Source organism: Scyliorhinus canicula, chromosome 16 (assembly GCF_902713615.1).
Source record: "Scyliorhinus canicula chromosome 16, sScyCan1.1, whole genome shotgun sequence".
In the NCBI taxonomy this organism is placed as follows: domain Eukaryota; kingdom Metazoa; phylum Chordata; class Chondrichthyes; order Carcharhiniformes; family Scyliorhinidae; genus Scyliorhinus; species Scyliorhinus canicula.
The window spans coordinates 64,678,720-64,695,780 of NC_052161.1; the positions used below are offsets into that span (position 1 = coordinate 64,678,720).

The window sequence follows — 17,061 nt, forward strand, 5'->3', positions numbered from 1 at the left end:
ACCCTGAAATAATGCTACAGAGTTGCCGTTTCATCACAACTAAGTACTTTCCATTTCTTCATGTGACAAAATCTAGATATGAAGCCGAATCTGCCTTCTTTTCGAACCTGAAACTGTGTGATTTTAACATCATTGATACACTGGGAGTTGGAGGATTTGGAAGAGTTGAACTGGTAGGTGTAATCTATTATAAACAGCTTGCCGAAAGCTGTCTCTTATTCTAATCAGTACAAAAATGGACTTGAATTCATGTTGATGCGCTCTTTACAACCTCAAACCATCCCAAGCACTTTATAGCCAAAGGTGTACTATTGAAGTGTAGGCACTGTTTTTATGAAGGGAATGAAAGATAATTTATTTTTCAGTCGTTGCCTGAAGTCAGAATTTTCAGTGCAAGGTTTACTGTCACAATAGTAAGGGGAAGTTTTCCTCTGTGTTAAAGACACCAAAAATACGTTATCCATGAATAATAATGTGTATTAATGCTTGTACCTCAAACATTCGATTTCTCTTTAAATTACTTCTTAATAGTTTTTAACCACATTAAAATGCAGTCGAAAGATTAACGGCACAATTTAACCAGAAAACCCCTGAGTCTGCTCAATATGGTAAGCGCCAGGAACAACCCCACTATCGAACAACACTCTCTTTTGTTTCCCTCCCCCCTCCCCAAGGAAGCACTTTAGCATCATTTCCTGCACTGAGGAGGTCCACTCCATTTTTAAATGGCACCCAGTTCTCTTGACTCCCCTGGCACAATCCTCCCATCGCCCCAATTCACCTGCTTGGGGGCCCTCAAGTGCCCCCACATCCTACCATATACCCCTGTGCCCAATCTCTGGGTATGGGCAAAATGCTAGCTTGGCCCTGCCAGCCTGACAGTGCCATCTGGACGCACTGGCAGTGCCAGGATGATACCCAGGTGGCCTCAGGGGTGCCAGGGTATCACCCTACCCAGAGCCCAGCCACCCAGGTGCCCACAATCTCCTGGGAGACACCCCCCACTGCCCCCCCCCAAGTGTCCAATGTGCCTGGTCCCCATTTGTGGAGGCCAGTACTAACCGGTGCTCACTTGGGATCTCCGAAGTGAAGGGATTCGATCCCAACGACTTGGGTAGATCAGGTGAGTGCTTATTAAAGTGAGGCTAGCTTCACACTTTAATATGCAGATTTGCCAAGTAAGGATCCCTATTGAGACTTCTCACAAAATCCTGTTTGATCTTACAAGGCGGGGCAGCATGGTGGCATAGTGGTTAGTCCTGCTGCACCGGTCCACGGCACCGAGGTGCCAGGTAAGATTCCGGCCCTGGGTCACTGTCCATGTGGAGTTTTCACATTCTCCCTGTGTTTGCGTGGGTTTGGCTCCCACAACCCAAAGATCTGCAGAGTAGGTGGATTGGCCACACTAAATTGCCCCTTAATTGGAAAAAATGACTTGGGTACTCTAACTTAATTATTTTTTAAACGCTCTTGTGAGGCGTGACGAGCCAGGCAAGTCTCACAAGAGGCCCGGCTGCATTGGACCGATTCGGGCACGACGGGGCCATTAGACTTTGCTCTTAAATGCTTTTTTTGAACTTCATAAATTGTTCTTAATGAGGTGTTTTAGGGAAATAGGTACAAAATACTAAGGTGGAAAGCTTCCTTTTTAATGGGAAAATGTAAACCTTTGTGTAAACACTGAAGCATGAGCCAGATCTGGGTAGCATGGTGGTTAGCATAAATGCTTTACAGCTCCAGGGTCCCAGGTTCGATTCCCGGCTGGGTCACTGTCTGTGCGGAGTCTGCACGTCCTCCCCGTGTGTGCGTGGGTTTCCTCCGGGTGCTCCGGTTTCCTCCCACAGTCCAAAGATGTGCGGGTTAGGTGGATTGGCCATGCTAAATTGCCCGTAGTGTCCTAAAAAAAAAGTAAGATTAAGGGGGGGTTGTTGGGTTATGGGTATAGGGTGGATACGTGGGTTTGGGTAGGGTGATCATTGCTCGGCACAACATCGAGGGCCGAAGGGCCTGTTCTGTGCTGTACTGTTCTGTGTTCTATATCAAGTTTGTTATTGGTGGCATTGGGAAAGAGGAACAGAAAGTGCAAGGAGGATATTCCAGAAGGGTCAAAGGGCATGGAAAGCCTTCAAACACCCAATGCAGGAAAAGAGATCAGCTACTTGGACCTGAGCAAGGAACTGTGTGTGTGAAGAAAGTGCACATCAGTGACATGATCAATGATTTATGCCACCTCCTGAAACTAAATTAGCCTCCTGGACCATTCCAGGCAATGGCAAGAGACTGTGCAAAGGTCAGCCAAGGTGCAGTTCATTGATCACAGAAATAACAGATGCCCTAATCATCTTTCTGGATAACATACAGCGCCCTATTTTCTGAAATATGCTTCATTTCCAGGATGCAGTGAGATTACCCATTTGTGCACCTGTAGACAATTTCCTCGTTTTTGTTAAAAAAACATTATGTGCGGACTTTCTGTAGCAGCCAAGGAATTTCCGTACTTCTCCAATGTGCACGGAGTGTACTTGCGGATTGATTACTTTGTGGTGAATAAAACTCTGCTGGCAGGGGCGGTCGGCTCGGGGTATTCCGGGATTGTTGTCTCAGACCACGCGTCGCACTGGGTGGATTTGCAAGTAAACGGGGGGGGGGGGGGGGGGGGGGGGGTGGCAGTGCCCACAGGAGGTATGCAAGTGGGTGGCGGGTGAGGACCACCATTCGGGGGTATGTGCAGCTGAATGACAAGGATGAAGTTTTGGCCACCACGCTATGGGAGGCGCTTAAGGAAGTCGTCAGGGGGAAGTTTATATTGATACGGGCTCATTGGGATAAGGCGGAGACGTCTAGCTAGGCGGATGGGATTCTGCAAATTGAAATGAGGTATTCAGAGGCCCTGAGGCAGGGTTGTTGAAGGAGCGGAAGAAGCTCTAGATAGAGTTCGGGTTGGTATCAATGGGGAAGGTGGTGGGGCAGTTACAGAGGGCCATGGGGGCAGTGTATGAGTATGGGGAAAAGGCGAGCAGGATGTTGGCTCACCAACTGAAGAAGCAGGAGGCAGTGAGGGCGATCGGAAAGGTGAAATAAGGGAGGGGAAGGGTGGTCCTGGACCGGTGGGGGTGAATGGGGTCTTCGAGGAATTTTATAAGAAGCTTTATGAATAGGAGCTCCGAGTGGGGACGAGGAAATGGGTCAATTCCAAGGTGGATTGGAGTTCCTGAAGATGGAGGGGGACCTGGAAGAGGGGTTGGGGACCCTCATTGGATTGGTTGTGATGGAGGGTATGGGCGTGATGCAGGCTTGGAAGGCCCCGGGCATGGATGGGTTCCCGGTGGTATTCTGCAAGATGTTCTCTGGGGATCTGGGGCCCCTGCTAGTAAGGGCATACAACTAGGCGAGGGATGGGGGAAACTTCCCCCTACTTTGTTGCAGGCTTCGATATCCTTAATTTTGAAGAAGGATAAAGACCCGGAGCAGTGGGGGTCCTACCGCCCGATATCACTGCTGAATGTAGATGTCAAACTGTTGGAAAAGATCTTGGCTTCGATGTTCACTCCCCGGTGTCCTACCTCCAACTGCCCTGACTTCTGATGCACTATCAATTACCACAAAGACGAGAGTAATGGAATAATCGAGGCTTTATTGAGCAAAGATGTTGTGCCTCCTGCAGCTGCCACTACAATGGCTGCAGCACCGGCGAGCACACACATTTATAGGCCGCCTACTGGCCGGAGCCAGCAGGTAGGGATTTTCCCATGTACCTCTATTATACGTGTCTTACCGTAATACATATAATACTGTAATACTGCTAGTGGTGACTACCACATTCACCCCCTGTTAAAAAAAGAGTCTGGCGGGAGTGATGGGAAACATTACAAGTTAAGTCTGTCGGGGGCCTTGACCCTCCTCTGCGATCGCCTCAGTCCTGGTGGTGATGTGGATGCCGACTTGGTCACCTGTGACTCTGGGAGCGTGTTGTCCTCGTCTTCGTCACCCCTGAGTGGATCCAATGGGAGGGCGGGGGCTACGGTGCGATTCACTGGAGAGAGGAGGGTGAGTGGCGCAAGGGTGAATGAGGTAACCAGGTTAGGGGTGGCGGGGGGGACGCGGTGTCAGGTTGGGTGCCGTGAGTGGGGATCCAGTGGGTGCCAGGTCCCGGAGGGAGACTGTGTCCTTGCGCCCGTCGGGGTGTGCCACAGGCGTCCTGCAGGTTTGCGTGTAGGAGGTGGACCCTTTCGACCAAAGGGTCCGACTTATGGGTCCGCACATACTTGCGAAGGAGGACAGGTCCAGAAACTGTCAGCCATGTTGGGAGCGAGACCCCAGAGTTGGACTTCCTGGGGAAGGCCAAAAGAGTTCATGACAGGTCTCGTTAGTCAGGGTGCAGAGGAGTGATCGGATGGAGTGGAGCACGTCGGCGAGGACCTCCTGCCAGCAGGAGACTGGGAGATGTTTAGACCGCAGGGCCAGCAGGATGGCCTTCCAGACCGTCCCGTTCTCCCTCTCCACCTGTCCGTTTCCCCAGGGGTTGTAGCTGATCGTCCTGCTCGTGGCGATGCCCTTGCTGAGCAGAAACTGATGCAGGTCATCACACATAAAAGAGGATCACCGATCGCTGTGGACATAGGTGGGGAAACCGAACAGTGTGAAGATGCTGTGGAGGGCTTTAATGACCGTGGCAGAAGTCATATCGCATGGGATGGCGAAAGGGAATCAGGAGTACTGATCGACCACGTTCAAAAAGTGCATGTTGCGGTCGGTGGAGGGGATGGGCCCTTTGAAGTCCATGCTGAGGCGCTCAAAGGGGAGGGAGACCTTCACCAGGTGCGCTCGATCTGGCTGGTAGAAGTGCGGCTTGCACTGCGCCCCTACCTGGCAGTCTCTGGTAACAGTCCTGACCTCAATGGAGTAGGGCAGGTTGCGGGCCTTGATGAAATGGAAGAACCGCGTGACCCCCGGGTGGCAGAGATCATAATGGAGAGTCCAGAGTCGGTCCACTTGTGTGCTGGCACATGTACCACGGGATAGGGCGTCAGGGGGCTCGTTGAGCTTCCCCGGGCGATACAAAATCTAATTATAGGTGGAGAGCTCGATCCTCCACTCAAGATCTTGTCGTTTTTGATCCTGCCCCGCTGTGTGTTATTGAACATGAAAGCAACCGACCATTGGTCACCGAGGAGAGTGAATCTCCTGCTGGCCAGGTAATGCCTCCAATGTCGCATAGCTTCCACAAAAGCTTGGGCCTCCTTTTCAACAGAGTAGTGCCGAATTTCAGAGGCAGGGAGGGTGCGGGAAAAGAAGGCCACGGGGCTGCCCGCCTGGTTGAGGTGGCGGCCAGAGCTACGTCCAATGCATCACTCTCGACCTGATAGGTACTCGTCGACCGCATGCATCGTGGCCTTGGCGATGTCTGCCTTGATGCGGTTGAAGGCCTGGCGGGCCTCAGCCGTCAGGGGAAAAACTATGGACTGAATGAGTGGGTGGGCCTTGTCTGCATAATTAGGGACCCATTGGGCGTAGTAGGAGAAAAACCCCACGCATCGTTTCAGGGCCTTGGGGCAGTGGGGAAGGGGAAGTTCCATGAGGGAGTGCATGCGGTCGGGTTCAGGCCCCAGAACTCCATTTCCATGACAGAGCCAAGGATGGCTAAGCGGTTGGTGCGGAACACGCATTTCTCCTTATTGTCCGTGAGGTTAAGGAGTTTGGCAGTCTGGAGGAATTTTTGGAGGTTAGCGTCGTGGTCCTGCTGATCATGGCCGCAGATGGTGACGTTATCTAGATATGGGAAGGTAGCCCGCAGTCCGTACCGGTCAACCATTTGGTCCATCTCACGTTGGAAGACCAAGACCCCATTAGTGACGCCGAAGGGAACCCGAAGGAAGTGATAGAGGCGGCCATCTGCTTTGAACGCAGTGTATTGGCGGTCCTCCAGGCGGATGAGGAGCTGGTGGTAGGCAGACTTCAGGTCCACTGTGGAAAAGACCCGATACTCCGCAATCTGATTGACCATGTCAGATATGCATGGGAGGGGGTACGCGTCGAGCTGCGTGTACCGATTGATGGTCTGACGGTAGTCAATGACCATCCTGTGCTTCTCCCCAGTCTTTACTACTACCACTTGAGCTCTCCAGGGGCTGGTGCTGGCCTCAATGACCCCCTCCTGCAGAAGCCGTTGGACCTCAGACCTGACGAAGGTCCTGTCCTGGGCAATGTACCGTCTTCAATGGGTTTGCTATCTGGGGTGAGGTTCGCAAACAAGAAAGGTGGATCAACCTTAAGGGTCGTGAGGCCGCATACGATGAGGGGGGGTAGGGGTCTGCCGAATTTTAAGGTTCAGCTTTGGAGGTGGCACTGGAAGTCCAGGCCGAGGAACAGGGCAGCGCAGAGGTGGGGGAGGACGTAGAGCCGGAAGTTGCTAAACTCTACGCCTTGGATGGTGAGGGTCATGATGCAGTACCCCCTGGATTTCCACGGAATTGGATCTGGAGGCCAGGGAGATTTTCTGGGTGACGGGGTGTACCGTGAGGGAACAGCGCCTTACCGTCTTGGGGTGGATAAAGCTCTCTGTGCTCCCGGAGTCAAAGAGGCAGGTCGTCTCGTGCCCATCGATTTTCACCTTTGTTGTTGCAGTCGTAAGGTTGCGGGGCCGGGGCTGATCCAAGGTGATCAAGGCGAGCTGCGGCAGATGCTGGGAGGTCCCAGGCTGGTCAGCGGTGGTGGAGGTAGTGGCAGGCGATGAACAGCTAGACGAACAGGGGTCCTGAGGCGTTGTCCAAAATGGCGCCGAAGATGGCGGCGCCCACAGCCCACACGTGGCCTGCAAGGAGGAAAATGGCGGCGCCCCTGGGTCACACGTGGGGGGTGCAGGAACGCCGGGCCTGGAAACAGTGGCGACCGATCGGGCCTGGCAAACAGAAACAAAGTGTCCCTTCTTTCCACATCCATCGCAGGTCGTGCTCCGCGCCGGGCAGCGCTGCTGGGGGTGTTTTTTCTGCCCGCAAAAATAGCACAGGTTTGGCTGGCTGCCGTGCGGCGCAGGCTTGCGGGGAGCTGGAGTCAGAAGCTGGTGGGGCCCACGATGCCCACGAGAGTGCCGCGCGGTCAGGGATGTACAACTGGATGTTACGGGAGGCCACTTCTAACAAGTTCGCGAGCTGCCTCCTTCCCGCAAGATCAAGCACACCCCCTTCCAGTCGCCGCTGACAGACGTACGCAGACCTCATGCCCGTAACAAAGGCGTCTCGGATTAAAGGTTTTGTGTGCTGGACTGCCGAAACTGCCTGGCAGTCACAGTTCCTCCCCAGGATGTGCAGGAGACTCCAGAAATCGTCCCGAGACTCACTGGGAAGTTGCTGTCTCGTGGACAGGAGGGGACTGGCGTTTAGTTGGTTGACTGGCCGAACGTAATGTTCCTTCAGGAGTTCCATTGCTTCGGAGTAAGTGGGCGCATCCCGGATGAGAGGAAAAGTGTCGGGGCTCACCCGTGAATAAAGGACTTGGAGCTTCTGCGCATCCGATGGTTCCTCAGTGGATGTTCGGAGGTAGCTTGCGAAGCAGGCTAGCCATTGATCAAAAACGGACGTAGCATTGGCCGCTTGAGGGCTCAGCTGCAGTCAATCAGGCTTGATGCGAAGATCCATCGTTTTAAAAATCGTTGCTCAATAAATTGATGCACCATCAATTACCACAATGACGAGAGTAGTGCAATAATCAAGGCTTTATTGAGCAAAGATGTTGTGCCTCCTGTAGCTGCCACCAGAATGGCTGCAGCACCGGCGAGCACACACATTTATACGCCTCCTACTGGGAGGAGCCAGCAGGCAGGGATTTACCCATGTACCTCTATTATAAGTATCTTACAGTAATACATATAATACTGCCAGTGGTGACTACCACAACTTCCAGTTAAACTAAGAACAAAAAGCCTTTCTACCTTTAAAAGGACCCCTGGTTGCTAAGCATGCTTCATGGGTCTTCAAGACTGTCCCTTTTTCGCCTGTTATTAGTGATCCGCCCTGTGCTCCCTCAAACAGATGACTGCCCTCGAACGTTGGCATGTCTGAGCAGGGGCCTGTTTCAACAGGTATGAGTAACAGAGTCACAGAGGTGAATGCTTAACTCTCACAACTTGTGAACTCTCTGTGTCAAAATAAGATGTCGCACGATAAGCACACGGGCAGTTTTATTCATATTCCTGCTGCGTTGCATTACAGAAAACCATCTTTGGTGTATTGAACGTCATATTCATTGCCCTAGTGACAGGATGCAATTGTTATTGACAAACAACTTGCGTGTATCTAACACCTTCCAGCTACCTCAGGGTGTCCCAAAGTGCTTCATGGCCAATGAGGTATTTTGGAAATGTAGTCAGTGCTGTAATGTTGGGAAATGTGGCAGCCAGTTTTTGGCTGGCAAGATCCCATGCACTGCAATGATCCAGTTAAGTTATGTTAGTTGAGGGAGAAATATTAGCCAGGACCAGGGCCGGCTCAAGGTACCGGCAACTCGGGCAGTCGCCCGGGGCGCCATGTGCTAGGGGCGCCATGTAAAAGACTCGGGTACCGCGCATGCGCAGTTGGGCCGGTGCCAACCAGCGCATGCGCGGTGGCCGCCCTCCCTCAGGCCACCCCGCACAAACATGGTGGATGGATCCAGGCTCGCCGGTGGTCACTCCGCCCCCCCCCCTCCGCCCCCCCGGCCCCGCCCCCCCCACCCCCCGGCCCCCCCACCCCCCGGCCCCCCCCCCTGGCCCAGCCCCCCCCCCCCCCCAGGGCGCCGAAGTTCAGCTTGCCCGGGGCGCCAGCAACCCTAGGGCCGGCGCTGGCCAGGACACCTGGAATACTCTTACTTTCTTCTTTCGGAGGCACAGTGATTAGCAGTGCTGCCCCACAGCGCCAGGGACCCAGATCTGATTCCGGCCTTGGGTGACTGCGGAGTTTGCATGTCTCCGAGTGCTCCGCTTTCCTCCTACTGTCCAGAAATGTGCAAGTTAGGTAGAGAAGCCATGATCAATGCGCAGGATTACGTGGAAGGGGCTGGGGAGTGGGCCTAGGTGCTCTTTCGGAGAGCCGGTGCAGACTCAATGGGCCGAATAGCTTTCTTTTGCACTGTCGGGATTCTATGGATCCAATAGAATCTTTCATATCAACCTAAGTGGTTAAAGGGCCACGATTTAATGTCTTATCTGAAAGATGGTTCCTCTGCTGGCATACCATTCATTCAGCGCTGCACTGAAGTGCCGGCCTAGATTATGTACTCGGGTCTCCAGTGTTGGATTTGATCCCATAACCTTCTTACTCAGGGGTAAATGTGCAACCACTAAACCAAGGCTGGCATCTAACCAGGACTGTTACAGTGTTTTTTTCTGAATAAGGTTCTCAGAACAGAAATTTTGTGAAGAGGACAATTATTGGGAAATCAAACTAAGTCAAACCATGAATTATTGTGGTACCTTTGGTCAAATTGAACAACCTCTTCCACAAAGCCTTTCATGTGTGGTCGGGTGACAAATATTCACCATCTGGGTGATCCCGTGCTAAATATTGTGTTTATTCCCTTTCTCAGGCAAAGAAAGCATCATGCCATCCCCTCACACAATCCGCAGAAACCCTTTTAACCTCATCAATGAAGTGTCACATTCTTTGCTCCGTATGAGCTTAAATTTTCCCATGCTGCATTTGATTTGACCACTTTCCAGAAGCCTATTTGGATGTCTAGCACGCAATTCATCCACATTATTACTTATGACTTCAGATTAATCGCTTAATCAGTATTAGGTTACAAAGCAACCAATGTGAACGAATGAATACAATACATGTTCCTCCAATTGTGGTGGTCAATGGATAATTTGTACCCAGTCCAACAAATATAAGTTTCACACCTAAAGATATCCTCTCAGAAACCTAACCTACAGAAAATGGATGGGAAATCATGGAGAATATGTCTGCAATTTTCCAACAGAAGCACCCAGGCTCAGCACTGGGAGTATGCATTCAGAAAGATGGCCCAATGCACTAAATGAACATCTCAGTGTTGTCATAATGATATGATTCCAGTTGATATATAACTGGATGGGAAGATCCCAGAATGGAACCCTGGCTCAAAAGACTGTATTTTAATATTTTTAAAATAAAACTCAGAGGAACAGCATCATGGGACCGTGAATTAGTTTTAATAACAAGAAAAAATCATTTATTAAAAATGAAAAGATTGGATTATAATACAAACCCCTTTACTCCCCTCTTATCTTAACAAACAGACACAGTTTTTAAGATTAACATAGATTACAAAGAATATTGCAAGCTACAATGGTCTCATTTGCACACAAAAGGTCCCCTTTAAGCACACAAGATGACTGTGGTCAAATACACACTCCAGTCTGAGCCCAAGTTAGTGTCTGTGGTTTTCTCTTCAGAATCTCCCCAATGATGGTCAGATGAGAGTTTTCAAACTCTACTCCCAAAAATAGGCTTTAAATCCTTCTCTTATAATAATGCTTTCCTTTGCCATTTGAATTCCGGAATCCAGTCCAGGTTTTACAAATGACACATTCAAATAATGCTTCGGCTCCATTTTTTGTATTGGATTTTTTGAATCTTATATTTAACAAATTGTTTTACATTACATATTTAGTTTAAACGTTACTGATGGCGTACCTGTAAGTAGCACTTTACAAGTGCCATCAGGATCCCATTCTGGTTTATACAAGTGAAAAAGAAACAGAAATTTAAAAAATCAAAATAAAATTAAAAAGTCAACCAAGGTGCGAATAGGCTAGGTTCACTGTACTAATTTACAATTGCCTGCTTCATCTCCCTTTGATGGCTATGGGCCTTATTTAGCCAGTCTGCCTCTGCTGCCCTGCCTGTTGTTGGCCTTGGTTTGTGCTTCTCCACTTGTTGCCATTTCCTCTGGTCCTCTTTTTTCCCTTGGATTTATCCATCTGCAGCTGTGCCCCTTGCATCTTGTGTGTTTTTATAGCCCCCTTCCTCTCCGCACCCCCTCCCTCCCCCCCTTTCCCCTCCCTTTGCTATCTATGACTCTCCTGTGCCTCCACACACCCCCATCTCCCCATCACATTATTGGCTGTTGGCTCAAACAAGTCATGGAATAAGTTGGAGAATGTCCTCCACGCCTTTTGGAAACCCTCTTCCGACCCCCAGACGGCAAATTTGATTTTATCCAGTTGGAGAAATTCCGACAGGTCAGCCAGCCAGCCTGCAGCTTTGGGTGGTGTTGCCAATCAGAAGTCTCTCTGTCAACTCCTCTAACGTCGCTAGTTTGTCGTTTCTAACCGTCAGTATCCCTCCACGTCCTGTCTCCACCTCTCAAAGGTGATGTCCATTGTGGCTGGTGCAAATCTGTGGCTGTTGCAAATGGAGGCCATGGTGGATATTTCAATCAGTGTTGCCTTAGCTGGTTCCATATCCAGAGCGTGGCTATTACCACTGGGCTTGTAGAGTGCTTGGCTGGCAGGGATGGGAGTGTTGCTGTGGCAAGGGCCTGGAAGGACGCCCGTATGCAGGAACCCTCCTCCATCCTTACCCACTCTGTTTCCTGCTCCCTTTCCCATTTCCTCACTTTTTCCGCTGTGGCCGCCCAGTGGTAGTATTGCAGGTTTGGGAGGGCCAGACCTTCCATGCTTCCCTTTCTCTGCAGGACCGTTTTGGGGATCCTTGGGTTATTTTTCCCCCACACAAGTGCCATGATCATTTCATCTATCGTGTTAAAGAAGGCCTTGGCGATGTAGATCGATAGAGACCTGAACAGGAAGAGGAACCTGGGCAGTGCTTTCTTCATAATTGTCTGTACTCTTCCTGCCAGGGAGAATGGGAGTGTGTTCCACCTCTGCAGGTCTTTCTTTACTTCCTCCACCAGACTTGTCAGGTTCCACATTTGGATCTACTCCAGTGGTGGACAATTTGGATCGCCAGGTAGGGAGTTTGTTTTGGACTTGTTTAAATGACAAACCCTCCAGCTCAGCCCCTCTCTCTTGCGGGTTCAATGGAAAGATTTTACTTTTGCTCAGGTTGAGTTTGTATCCCCAAGAGGCTCCAAACGCTTTCAGGAGCATTATGATCCCCTCCATGCTGCTTTGGGGGTCGGGGACGTAGAGAAGCAGGTCATCTGCATAGAGCGAGACTCTGTGCTCTCTGTCACCCTTCCAACTTTTCACCTTTCTGAGGTGTTAATGATCCATTTGCATCCACTTAGCAGGCTGGGCCTCATATTATCTGGGCCTGGAATCTCGTGAGTGGAATTTACTGCAGGTATTTCCAGCATGGCCTTGAAGTTCAATTCCTCCAGAAGAAAGGAAAATAATAATCTTTATTAGTGCCACAAGTAGGCTTACATTAACACTGCAATGAAGTTACTTTGAAAATAGCATTCTATTAGCCTTCTTAATCACTTGCTATGTCTACAGACTAACATTTGTGACTCATGGACTAGACCACCTGGATCCCTCTGCTCCTCAGAATACTGCAGCCATTCTCCAGTTAAATAATATTTTTTTATTCTTCCTGTCACAGGGAACAACTTCAAATTTTCCTCTATCTTCCAGACTTTGCCCACTCACTCAATGTCCAAATTTGACACAAAGTAGTTTCAATTTCCTACTTGTGGCATGTGAAAGTATCATTAGTCACATTTGACCCCATTAACTTTGTTCACTTAACACTGATTTATTACCATTTCATATTCAATCTGAATCTGTCTGGGTTTTTAAACTATTAGACACCTTGCTCGCATGATATTTTTCATACCCAAGGGCAAATGCAGTATGTAAAGCTTTTAATCATGAGCATTGAGTACAATACTTATGAACATGGAGTCAGTGGGCATTTGAGAAATATCAGTAACTTGTTTAATGGAGTTTTGATGCAGAAGGACCTTACATTATCCCATACTTAGCCTATATGTGAGTATGTGAAAGAGATAATAGTAACAAATCCATGCACCAATGGGAGATATCTAAAAACCTGGCATACTCCCTCCATAAATAATGCAGTTACATTGAAAGCTGCTAGTCCAACAGTACAGTTCCTAAATGAACAGTGCTTTGCAAAATGATGACAATGCATCTACTTTTCTCTCCTATTTCTTTTAATATTCTACCATGGAGACCATTGAATCCTGGACATTGGTCTCTTAAATCCCATTATTTATTCCATTTCACCCTTCCTGCCCTTCTTATGCTAGCTGAAGTGCGTTCTCTTTTGTGCTGCCAACCTATCGGGTTTTCAGCTGTCTTTGGTTACACTCTGAATAACTCACCACTAAACCTTTCCACTTTGCTGCATTTACAACTTCAAAATCGATTTCTTTCACCAAACCTTCATGTTTAAACCTACTCATGCGTGTGCCTGTTCCCATTCACAAACTTTGTTCTCTTATCTGAAGTGTCCTGAGACATTTGCTACATTGAGGGGGCTATGCAAAGTATTGCTCTCATTACCTTCTTTGTGAGAGAAGATGAATGTAACCTTTAGTTCTACACGTTTCATTGCAAGTCCATAACTCAAATGGTCATGAGTTATAGATGGCCAGAAAACCTTCTGCAGTATGTTGTGTGGATTGGAGGAGAAAGTCACAAATGAATGTGGACCAAATAAACATGTTGGCAAAATAATAGCAGATAAAGGTGAAGTGTGAGGTCAATGAATTTGGATCTGAGAAAGACATCAGAATATCTTCTTATTGGTGAACGACTAGGAACTGTGAAGGAGCAAAGAGAATGAGGTGTATATGGATAAATCACTAAAAGCTCGTTCACAGATGTAAAGAAAACAAAAGGTTAATGGCATGCTGGTCTTTATCTCAAAGGGACTGGAATTCAAAAGTGAGGAAATTATGTTTTACTGGTTCAGATCCTTGGTCAGACGCCATTTGGAATACTTTTTTCAATGTTGGACACATGCGGCAGGATTCTCTGAAAATAGGGCTATGTCCCCACGGCGGGAAAACCGCCGCCAACCGCTCCAGCGTCAACAACCCCCGAAAGTGAGGAATTCTCCAATTTCTCGGGGGCTAGATTGACACCAGGGTGGTTGGTCCACTCCAGCAGGCGCCGAAGGGCCAGCTCGAGTTTGTGCATGCGTGGAACGGCCGGCGTGATCTCGCACATGCGCAGACCGATCGGCGTATTTCCACGCATGCGCAGACTGGCAGGGGTATTTCCGTGCACGCGCGGAGGTTCCCTTCTCCGTGCCGGCCCCCAGACAATATGGCGGAGCCCTACAAGGGCCTGGCGTGAGGGAAAGAAAGCCCCCACAGAACCAGCCCGCCCATTGGATGGATTGGCCCCGATTGCAGGCCAGGCCACCGTGGGTGCCTCCCCGGGGTCAGATCCCCCTGCGACCCCCACCCCCCAGGACTGTCCCCGCACACTGACCTGCTAGGGTCACGCCATGCGTGAGGTGAGTAATTCACGCCGGCTGGACTAGGCAAAACTTTACGGCCACTCAGGCCATAGGAGCCTGGAGAATTGCCTGGGGGGGGGCCGCTGTCAACGGCCCCCAACTGGCGTGGCAGGAATCCCGCCGGCCCCTGAAAAACAGCACCGGAGAACAGTGCAGCCGGCGTCAGGGCAGGATTCACACCTCCCGCCAGGGATTCTATGACCCGGCACAGGGTCGGAGAATCCCGGCCACGGACTTTCAGAGAGTGAAGGCAGATATACCAGAATGATATTGGGGCTTAAAGAGATAAATTACAGAGTCTTAGGATCCTGTTAGAGATTGTCAATGTTTAAAGGGAATTCTAAACACCCAGTGACAAACTAAAAGAAGACTTCAGGTTTTAAACAAAAACAAACGTTGCTGTTTATAAAGAGAAATGCAACACAATAGCTTATGAAGACTAATGTCATAAACACGGTTCTTTTTTTTACATCCCTCCCCCAAGAATTCCCTTGTATGTGCAAAAACGTTGAAGTTTCATTCACTTTTCCTGGGACCAACCATAAGGTGTGCCACGGCCTTCCAGAATTCACTTTAAATTATCCTCAGTGTTGCAGCTATTCTCCGAGGTCTGACATTTACTGGGAACTCTTTCAATAGTTTTTTGGCTAAGTGTCCCCCAAATTATCTTCAAAACCTCACAACTGTGGGGTTCTTAGCTTAAAGTTACACTTCACTGCATTCTGCAAACTAACTACTTTCAAGCCAGTAAATGTGAGGACCACTGTATATTTCTTCCTACAGCAGCAAGTTAGGAAAATCCTCCAGCTTCTTTCTTTCCTCTCAAATTTCAAACTCTGTATGAGCCCCAACCACATTCTGCACAACAACCAATAAAGTTAATATTTTCTCTGAATAAAAGGCAGGCCTGACTAATATTCCTTTTGGCACCCTCAACTCAGTGAGCTGCAGTCTACACCAAATAAAAACGGCAACTGCCTTCTCTGAGAAATTCCCAGGTAAATTAAACAAAAACACATCCTGGCCCCCACTCCCCATATGGCTTGCTTTGAGATGGATCAGGCAGAACTGCAAACTAATTATTTTGCCTTCAATACAACTCTTTGATCATGTAACTCTTTCTAATGGAATTTTACTGCCCTCTCTCCCAGAACTGCTGCCTCTTTAAAACAACTCTTTTGTCTGCAACTGGCTTTCAACTTTTCATCTGGGAACTACGTAAAAATTTTTAATCTGTTATTGAAATGGCACCTTAGCACAATGGTTAGCACAGTTGCTTCACAGCGCCACTGTCCCAGGTTCAATTCCCGGTTTGGGTCACTGTCATGTGGAGTCTGCATGTTCTCCCTGTGTCTCCATGGATTTCCTCCGGGTGCTCTGGTTTCCTCCCACAATTCCCAAAGACGTGCTTGTTATGTCATTTTTGGACATTCTAAATTCTCCCTCTGTGTACCCGAACATGCACTGGAATGTGGTGACTTGGAGCTTTTCACAGTAACTTCATTGCAGTGTGATAATAAAGATTTTTTTTTTTAATTTAAAAAGAAATAAGGGTTGACCTATTGGCTCCATTACAAGCTGTTGCTCTCAATTGTAACGCCTCAGGTTCCTGCCAGGGTTGGTGATCTGTGCATTGTGTCACAATCCACAGCACGTAGCAGCATACAGCTTGTGATTACCCTCTCTTCAGGAGAGTCAACATCTTCATACATTTCGAAACAGATGAGGACAGCCGGGCAGAGCATGCAAGAGGATTTTCAGCGATTGCAGGCTTCCCAAAATTCAGGTTGCTACTACATGCCTTGGTGATTCATAAGGGCTTCCATTCATTCATCATCCATCTCGTGCGTGATCACCAGCTGCAGATCCTCCAAGTTTGCGTATCATATACTGGGAGTTGGTATGATTATTATATTCCCAGCACTCTCAAGTTCCAAGGCTTTTCATCCCTCTGCATACCTGGTTGGCTGGTTGGTGGGGCATGGAGGATATCCTCTGAAAATGTGGCTGATGACACCAGTCAGACATCCAGGAAAACCCTCAGAGGAGGGCAACAACAGGAGCCATGCTTCCTCCAGGGCCAGAATTGAAAGGGCAAGGCTTCCTGAAAATGCGATTCCATTGCCTGGATTGGTCTGGAGGGTCTCCTCAATGCCCCCCAGCACGTGTGTGGGTCATTGTATTTTTGCATTGTGCCCTGCACAATCTGGCTGTCCCTCGAGGAGATCAAATGGAGGGTGCAGACTGCAATGTACTTCCACAATCCGCTGAGGATTATTCTAGCAGACTCTGATGAAGAAACTGCTCAGGCATAAGGTCATGATAATGACCCAGCAATGAGCCAGATTATGTTAGCCAACAAGACAAGGATGCTTTGACTCCAAGATTCCCTACCTCACTGGCATAGAGGCACAAGTAGGACTAGTGACAGGAAGTGCAATGTGAGACAGCCAGAAGAAAGACAAGTAGTTCACACCCATGATAGCACCTGTGTAAGTACGATGTCTTGGTGTTGCCCTGTTGTTGGCAGCAGTGTTGGAAACAGGCTGCTGACTATGCCCCTTTGACCTGGATGACTTTTGCGGCTCTTCTCTGGTTGTTGGTGCCTGTGAGAGCCTAACTGGGTGGTGGAGCCCTGCACAATTGC

At 49.1% G+C, this 17,061-nt stretch overlaps 1 protein-coding gene across 4 annotated transcripts in view; it reads left to right on the forward strand.

The window, feature by feature from the left end:
• The window catches only part of prkg1b (protein kinase cGMP-dependent 1b), a 977,647-nt gene that overhangs the window by 888,652 nt on the left and 71,934 nt on the right, over positions 1-17,061 (forward strand). For all 4 annotated transcript variants that reach the window (XM_038822053.1, XM_038822054.1, XM_038822051.1 and 1 more), the window contains exon 10: positions 77-173. In XM_038822053.1, coding sequence (XP_038677981.1) covers positions 77-173 — 97 coding nt within the window. The remainder of the gene's footprint in view (positions 1-76; positions 174-17,061) is intronic.